This window comes from Psittacula echo (genome assembly GCF_963264785.1).
Source record: "Psittacula echo genome assembly, chromosome: 5".
Classification (NCBI taxonomy): domain Eukaryota; kingdom Metazoa; phylum Chordata; class Aves; order Psittaciformes; family Psittacidae; genus Psittacula; species Psittacula echo.
The window spans coordinates 48,698,593-48,707,842 of NC_137739.1; the positions used below are offsets into that span (position 1 = coordinate 48,698,593).

A 9,250-nucleotide genomic window follows, 5' to 3' on the forward strand; every position below is an offset into this window, starting at 1 on the left:
TACAGCACCTCAGGACCCATCGACTGATACCTCGCCCCCACCCAGCAGTGAACCAGCCCTTCAGGGTAACTCTCAGTTACCTCCTGGGCATAACGGGCTGTGGTATGGAATACCTCTTTGGCTAGTTTGGGTCAGGTGTCCTGTCTCTGCTTCCTCCTGGCTTCCCCTCCTCCCTGGCAAAGCATGAGACTCACAAAGTCCTTGGTCAGACTAAACATTTGAGCAGTAACTATAAACATTGGTGTTATCAGTACTGTCCCCAGGCTGAAAGTCAAACACACAGCGATGCACCAGCTACTAAGAAGAAGGAAAAATGACTGCTACTGCTGAACCCAGGACAGGGTTCTGTAGGGCAGGGTGTTGCCTGCCCCATTGTGTTTGCACAGTATGTGGTATGGTGCAGCCTCACTCTTGACTGCTGCTTAGATGTTACTATTAGAAAAAAAGGTGGTTAATGCTGATAATAGATCATGGAATCAATTAGATATATAGGTAGAATATACTGTAGGTACATTTTAGTATTGATAACCTTTCTAATATCATGATTGCTAGGTAAGTGCTGAAATACTCTTTTCCATTCCACTGTTTGCTTCTCATTTTAAAGACTGAGAAAATTACTGTAGGTCTCTTATAACTTAAAAGAAAAAATAATTTCTTAGCACAGAAGTGATGATGGGAGAGGTCATATAAGGTCAGATTCTAATCGTTAATACATGACACGTATTGCTAATAATGACACCCATCACCATGTTTCTCAAATCAATTAAAATCCTGGCTACTCATTCATGAGCAATCACAATTTTTCAGATAGAGAACAATATGATCAGAGCTGCTGAAATTATCTCTGCTCTTGTCCCTGAAATTTGCAGAGTTTTTTTATAGAAAATTCTGTGCTGTTTTTGTTGGAACACAGTTACAAATCAAATACAGAGTCGTAGAACCGAAATAATACCTAGCAGATTCAAACACTGGGGAATAAGGATACCGACTGACTTCTGAGAAACCCAGCATGCTGTCAAACCTTCTCAGCTCTGTCAAGACTAGAATAAAGGGTGTTTCTAAAATATGTTAGCTAATACTTCTTTTTGCTTATACACCTGCCATGGCTTTCAGCTTGCCTTGCTGATATATAAAAGTAAACCGCTCACTCTACATTGGAATTTTAAAATGTGTAAGCAAACTTGTCTAAATTCATTATTTTAAAGCTGAAATGTAGTTGGTTGCAAAAGGAAGTTTCTTTTTCACAACTGACAAGGAAATTGTAAGCAACTAAACCTTTCCAAAAAGAAAATTACTTGTAAAATTATGCGTGTGTGACACTTAGGAAGTTCTTCCTCAGGGATGCTCAGAATAAATAAGACTCACCTGCTTAAGGAAAGGGCTGACTATATAGGTAAAGGTTGTGAAGCTTAATGGCTGGAGTTCTCTTCTGGTGAAGCTTGAGACAATCCCCATGGAGAAATAAACACTGCTAGTAAAATGATTTTTCTCTTCGTATAACATTGTCTACATTAGTGTTTCTGTCAATTTTTTAAGTTGTAGCTTTTTCTTAACACTCTTCATTGACAAAACTGTTACGTGCTATGGAAACGGGATATTGCTGTAGTCACATATTAGCCTAAATGGCAGGGACTTGACTAACAAAAAGAGAGCAAACACACTGCAGCAAATGGGAGTGATCTAAGATCCTTTACAAGAAGCTAATAATTTCTTAGTTTAATCAACAGTGAGGACTTACCAGACCCTTCTGGAGACAATTGAGAGTCTTGAGAGCATTCTTCTCCTTCATCAAGCTGTGGAGGTGGATTGGCTGACTAGGGCTTCATTTTTTTGCTCACCCAAACATACAAGAGAATCTCTAGGAGCAAAAGCTAGTAAAGTGAAATCAGGAACACTGTGAAAATCATAGAATAGGGAAAACAGTAGAGAAGAAGGCAGAATAGGGAAAACAAATGAGTTGCTGAAACCAAGCAGAATTCATCATGCTCAGATGTAGGGGAATCTCTTAGGGATCATGAGAAGGAACTGGCAAGAAAATAGCTGTTTGGAAGAGGCATCATGAAACTTGTGGATAAGAGGGCTAGAAACACAGCAAGAGATGTAGAACATGATTAATTGCAGTGGAGTCATTCTTCCACCAAATGAATTTAGATGCTCAGTGACCTCTCCATTAATGCTGGGGAAGAGGTAAGCAGAGGTTCCTAAGGACTCTTCCGTTTGTGAGCATAAAACCCAGAGAGGTGTGGGACAGTTGGTGGTTGTCTTGTGAGGACTTGCTGCTAGAGACTTCTGGGTATATCACAGTCTTGATGGCACAGTGAATTTGTTAACGCCTTGCTAGAACAAACAGGTTATTTGTGACCATTCAGCACCAAAATTCCATCTGTCTCAAGATAAAGAAGCAGCTCAAGCAAGTACAAAATACTTTTGCTGTACCAGCATGTCCATTCACCTTCTAAAAGCTAGGGAATTTTGTTGGGATACACATTTCAGGGAGGAGATATGCTGGAGGCTGAGGCAAGCAGTAGGTGTTGTCTGTCATCTTCTTGACTTGGGAATGAGATTTTAAAGAAAAGGAAAGTTTTTGTGGAGGAGAGATGATACACCTGTGAGGTTCAGCAGGGATAATGTATCCAAGACAGCAGAGAGGTCATGAAAGAATGAAGTTTAGATTTTTCCTTCTTCCCCATTATTAAAGAGATAGTGAGCCCTTATGGCAGAAAGTATAAAGAAAAAGGAAACAAACCAAAACCAAATTCCATGAAATACGAAATAGTCAATTCCTTAGTGTTTTCTTGCCAAATATTGTTGTGGAAAGCATTTGGAATGCATTAAGGAAAAACATTTTGAGTTCACCCTCTTGTTCTGTAAAAATCAAGTTGGAGAAAAATTGGAGTAATGGTAGCAAATAATGTGTGGTGGTGTTTAGCTGTCATCAATAATTCCATTTAAAGAGTGGTCTCTCAAGAGTGTCACTCTGTCTCCAGAGTGCTCTCTCCAGCAAACCCTGAAGAAGGCTGCATGATGGATGATTTATAGTATGCTTTATCGTCAAAGCTTCCTTTGAATGATTACAGTAACATTTGGTATTTGTAGGTTCAAATCCTTCATTCAGATTGTAGATAGTACAATGCATCATCAGACCCTCATTTATGCTTCTTTTGCTGAAGAAGGTGCTGAGTGGCAGGATAGTCTGTTTGAAGGATGTTACTATGCTGCATTTGAATTGCACTCTTATACTTAACCATGTTTTCTGGGCAGGATGTCTTTTTTGATGCATGTAATGGCACTTGAGTAATATACATGTATAATGACACCTTGGGCCTAGCAGTGTTTCCTGGCTAAGGCTCCCCCCAGATGATGGCATGGCTGTTGCAACTGCTGACATACAGGATTAGTAGGAAATTTCCCATGAACACTAAGGATTGTTTTGGGTTTATTTTTTTTCTTTAGGTATTAGATTCAGGAAGTATCCAGTTTACTTACTCATCTGTTCCATTTCATGCTGAAATTTATAGATTGACTTTTAGTATCTTGTTAAGTCACCTGTCTGGGCTGAGACTTCATTGAAGCTTGGCAGGAGTTGCCAATACAATGCAAAGAAGAATCTTACAGAGCTGCCCAGAGGAGGACAAAGTGGGAAGAACTCAGGGAGTCTTGCAGTAAACAAAAATTTCTCTAGGTGACATGAAGCTTGCATCTGAAGTGGAAGCTCACTTAAAGCTGTGTCTGTCTTCATGCTTTTAGTGCCTTCTGAGTTTACCATAGAAAAATGCATTCTTCTGAGGGCAGCTGCGGCCGTGCACTGAAAGTGGGAGTTATGTCAAAGTAACAAGCAATTTCCATGGAAATTAAAGCTATTTAAAAATCTGATTGAGCTGGAAAATGACCTGTGGTTGAGCAAAGAGAGTGCTAATAAGAACAGAAGCTATCACCTGTCATTATTCTCATGCAGATGGTAGTTAAGTCTAGTGTTTGTCCTTGTGATAGTTACTGTTTGATTAGTTCCTTATGGTTGCTAATTTCCTTTTGAAATGAATAAACTATAAGCCCTTAACTGCTCATTTCAGCAGACCTAAATACCTTATCCTTCTTTATAGCTATATTAACATCCACAGCATTTGATATTCCAGATAGTTGGGACTTGCATAAATTCTCCCCTGGGCTGCTGGTCTGGATAAAGCATCTTAATAGTCTTGGAGTCTTAGTCACAAGCAGAAGTTAGAAACCATGTCAGTATTGGGGTTTACACTCTGTGATGTACTTGGCTTGCAACCAAGTGATGTGATCCATATGCTTTTTCAAAGTTGCTGGTCCGAAGTTCTTTGTATGCAGTGGTTTGGGTGAAGGCAAATGTGGTATCAGCTACTTGTTTTGACTTTGATGATGGGTAAATTTTATTCTGTATTTGTGTGGCCATTGCACTAGACACTGAAAGCCACTGTAGTGAGCTGTTTGCCAGCTAAGATATGCACTTCAGTGAAAGGCAGACTAGCAGGTCAAGCCAAGCCAATCCATGAGAAGAGGGCAGTCAGCTATGATACGTACTGTCAGTTTGTAGTAATCTTAGCAGTGATGCATAATTCCCTCATGGGTAAGATTTTTAGGGAGAATGAAATGCCATAACTGAAAGGCTTGCATTTCTCTAGGATTACTGTAGTGCTTAATTAGATGAGCTAATAGAAAGACTTGCAGTTCAAGTCTATCCCATGTCTATTATTCCATGACAGTAATGAATCAGGATGTTCTGATTATTTAGGCTAAGTAGGACTTTTCAGTCCTTTTCCTGATGAACTTCATTACAAGTTCTTCGTTTCCTACTCCATGATCTGTGCTGTCATTAGTCACTTGATCATCTACCATGCCCTCTCAGTTCCGTGATTTAAAGAATGCTGTGTTCTTCTGGCAGTGTTTGTACCAGTGTCTGAGAGGTGAACAGTCACTCACATGGCCGTTATCTGGCTCTTTCTCTGAACATCAGCTTCCACCTCTGCCTCTGCCCTCTGCAGTGCTGCTCTCAGACGCTATCTAGGCAGCACTTGTAATGAACAAGTCTGTTTTTTGGGCATTCTGACTTCCTGTGCCCTTCTCCTTCATCCTCTCGAAGCAGGGAGAATGCTTGGCTTCCAGCTAACTGGTATGTTACTGTTAAATATAAAGTTACCTGCAAAAAACTGTTTTCAGAAAGACAATGTATAAACCATTCATTTAGAGCTTCTAAACCACAAAAGGAAAAACTGATCTGTAAAGTTCACTTTTATCCTATAGCTGTGAGTGATAAGAACTCATCCTTCATTTTTTATCCTGTGGCTTTCCACCCAAAAAGGAAATAAAACCCCTTTCCATTTTAAGTTGCAGCCCATCTTCTTTTGCCTAGTAACGGTAAACTGCTGACCTGAGCTGTGCTCTGTCTCCAGATGCCACATTGAAAAGATCATGAGTATGAGAAACTATTTAGTACAGTTGTATGTAGTAAAAGGTGTATTGACAATCACTGAGATTCCATTTAGACCTTTCATATATGTTGATTGATAGATGGGTCCTCACTCGTAGCTGAATGATTTGTTCAACTGTAGGAAACTAAGGCTTGAAACAGTTGATTTTATTAGACAGATAATGTTCTGTAAGGACATGTGTGAGATACAGATCTGTTCAACATATAAAGTAGTGATGTAGGGAAACAAAAAAGGGATGCTTAGCAGGTAAGATGGATTGCCGCTAACAGCAGGGCTAAGTAATACTAGCATGCTGGCTACAAAGAGTTGTACCAGGAACCTCCTGTTATGGAGCTACAGATCAGCCACTTGGCAAATGAGAGTCAGTGTACATTGTGCAGTCATGGCCCAGGCACTCATTAACAGTGCCTTTTTTTTGGGAAAAAATCTAGTTTACTGGGATCTTGACACAGGGTAACACACAAGCAATCCAGTTTCCCAAGCAGGATGACTGGTTGCTGTCTGGCTGGTTCTGTAAGTCTGCATGCCAGTGCTGTCTTTGGCTGGATCGAGCGAGACTTCCTGAACTGCTGTTTAGCTCAGTTTTAGCAATACAGCTAGTTGGTGGTCCTGTATGGCTGCCGGAGAGTACAAATGATCCATTGCTGCTGATTATCTTGATTTATGTGCAAAATATCTCCTATGTTAACTGTGTACAAAACCACTCGCCTATATTACTGTTTCTGCATCTACAAGAACAATTTATACAGTGTATTTTTAATTCTGTGTACAATCCGGTCAGCTCTGGAGCAGGAACAGCCCAGCCCATTGCTAGAAGGGGCCAGATTTTCCATGCAAGTTGTTAATTGACTTATTAAAACACAAAAATTGATCTGTGCAAAGTGGGAGCTGTCTGCAGGACTCTTCAAGATAGTCCAAAATTCCCAGCTGGAGCACTCCTACACCAATTAGTCAAATACTTAACTGCATTGGCAGCTTGTCTTCAGTCAATCACCTTATTTCACATTGGTCCGTTATCTCATCTAGGCAGGTGGCTAGGTGGGGAGTAGCTAGATCACCCAGGGAATTAATAGCTAAGCATGGTGGGTGCTGCACACAGGCACAGCTGTGCTGCCCAACTGCACTGCAGTTGTACCCATAGGAGTAGTTTGAATTTCATGCTTGTGATATAAGTTCTGCAGCTCTTGCCACAAAGTCTCACGTATGAGAGAAAACTATCCTAGCTTGGAGTCTGCATGCCTTAACAACTCAGAAAATTACTTGACTTCAGTTTTAAGGTGACATAAGCACTGAGACTATGAGGCACTGAGGTAGGGGGTGCCAGAAAAGAAAACATTACAAGCCCAGGAGTATACCTTAGAAGAGAGGAGGCATGTTATAGGGGGGCCTGGCCCTGCAAAAGGCTGCCACCTGCTTCAGTGCAGTGGCAGTTGGTGCTGGTGGTCCAAGTGGGAGAGAGACCTTCTCTTCCTGCCCCTCAAGCTCTGGTCTTGGGCATTTGTCAGATTGCTTGCTGTTTAAGGGCTCATCTAATTTAATGCTCATCTAATTTAATGCATTTAATGCTCATCTGCAAGTTCCAACTCTAGATCAGTGCCATACAAGAGTGTTGCAGGGGGCAGGACAGATCAGCGTGGTAGGGAATATTCTGGTGATTTCTTCTAATAAAAGGGAAAGTTGTCCATGTGGGCTCCATATGCAGAGTTACTTGATGAGATGAAGTAGCTTGGTTACATTTTAACAGAGTAGAAGCAAGCTGAGTAGTGGGGGAGTTTTCTCTTGTACTAGACAAGCATGGAACATGATGCACCAACTGGAAATTGAAAGATGACAAGTTCAAATTAGGTAAGGTCTACATTTTTAACAAGGGAAGTAATCAACCTTGGAAGCAATGTACAAGATATATATGTATGCACACACAAAAATATCCAGAAAGATAATCTTTTAGTTGAAAATCTGTGCATCAAGATTGGAGACCTTTCTAAAAAGCATGTTCCATTTTGACTACAAGTTGTTAAGCTTGGTACAGGATTTTTTTCCTTTTGTGGTTTATTTTGTGGTGGACTTTAGGCAGTGTTTTTATACGTGTCTCTTGACATTAAAATTGTGAATACTTGATGTTAGACTGAACACGGTCCTATCTGTGTCATGTTTTTAGAGATGTTAAAAGAAGTATTTATATTAGGGTTGCCCCTGACAGTCTTACAGCTTTTCTGCCCTCTAGATGTTACGATTGGTGTGAAAGGGAGGATTTGCTATACTGTTGAGGAATTAGTTCTTTCCAGTCACCACTTCAGTCTTTTGGAAAGATGTCTTTTTTTTGAAAGTAACTTTTAATGTCTGTATAGGAAATGATGTAGTGTGGTCTAGCCTGTAATAAGTTAATTGTATCTCTTTTTAAAACAAAATCATTGTTTTCTCTCATTTTCTGTCTCAGTTCTGTGCACAAGTCTTCAGGATGAAGGAAGTTTATAATTAATAGTACCCATGGGACTAAAGAGTCTCCTTCCTTCTCCACACCCCCTCCAGAAGACTACTGATTCTGCTTGCTGTTTAAGACAGATTGTTCAGTCAAGTTCTAGTCTCAGAGTAATACCAATGTTAAGTTTTACAACCGCTTGCCAATGTTTTAAATAATGCTTGTACTTCTTTTATGTATTAATGCATCATTTTTCCTGAACACAAAACTGGCTAAATTGAACCCATTTATTATAACATTTTTGTTGTTTCTTTGAAAGTGTGTAAAAGAACAGATATCTAACGGGATGTAAAATACCCCTTTTTATAGAAAATGAAAGGTGCTAAACATATGTTTCTATTTTTGCAGGCTAAAGCTTATCTAAAGATAGCTATGGAAATAGTAAGACGACTACCAGTACCTCCTGCTTGAAGTGTTTATCACTGGAACTTAGCAAAAAAGCAAATCTTTTGGTGCGACCAGTCTAGAAGAGTCCTGCTACCTAATAATGTGGATGCCATATTTTAGTTCTAAGAACTTTTTTGGGAATTAATTTTCCAGAAGTTAAGTTACTATTGTGATATTTACTGTTTTTCAAATTGTTGTTTGGGCATGTCCAAAAGGATTAAAATATGCAAAAGATGATTGACAGTATTCAACTGCTGGATTGTAACATCATCAAGCAAGGTGGGATGAAGTACATTTTTCACGTGTCCTGTTTAAAGTCAAGAATGAAAAACAGCTACTCCAGCCAACCAGAATGATGAGAGGAATGCCAAGGCATAATTGCTGCTTAAAAAATGACATTTGCAATACTTCAATTTTTGTCAAGTTGGGTTCAGCTTTTTACTGGGTTAACTACCAAGCTGACCTTAAGCTCTGCAAAATTTGAAGAAGCAAATATAGTTATGTTTCTGCAATACTTTCGTGTGTTCATCTTTAAAGAGAATTAAAAAAAATCCGTGTATACTCTGAAGAGTTCTTGTTGTGGATCCTGAGCAAATTCATCTGTTATTGGATAATGTTCGATCATGAGGCAATTCAGGTTTAGTGGAAAACGGATTACATGACCCTGAGGGTTACTTCTTGGCTGCTTTGCATTATAATGGACCCAGACAGAAGTCTGGTAACCAAGGTCTTCACTGAAAGCCGTATGTTGTGCCTGAGCTCAGTTTGCTAGGGGATGCAAATGATCAAGATAAATGAAATTTATGACTGCATATTCCTGTCATAGTACAGCAACTTGGAATTTGAATATAAAGATATTTTTGAAGTAAAGAAAAATGTGGTCTTCAAACTGAGTGGCCTTCTGGTTTGGGGTTTTTTTTCATTGCCT

General features: G+C 39.6%; 1 protein-coding gene across 1 annotated transcript in view; it reads left to right on the forward strand.

Moving 5' to 3' along the window:
- The window catches only part of NUBPL (NUBP iron-sulfur cluster assembly factor, mitochondrial), a gene marked incomplete at its 5' end in the record, with an annotated part of 88,767 nt that extends 80,217 nt beyond the window's left edge, over positions 1-8,550 (forward strand). The window contains 1 exon segment of the mRNA XM_080618594.1: positions 8,284-8,550. Within this exon segment, the coding sequence (XP_080474720.1) occupies positions 8,284-8,346 (63 nt within the window). The 3' untranslated portion in view covers positions 8,347-8,550.
- Between the last annotated feature and the right edge of the window lie 700 nt (positions 8,551-9,250).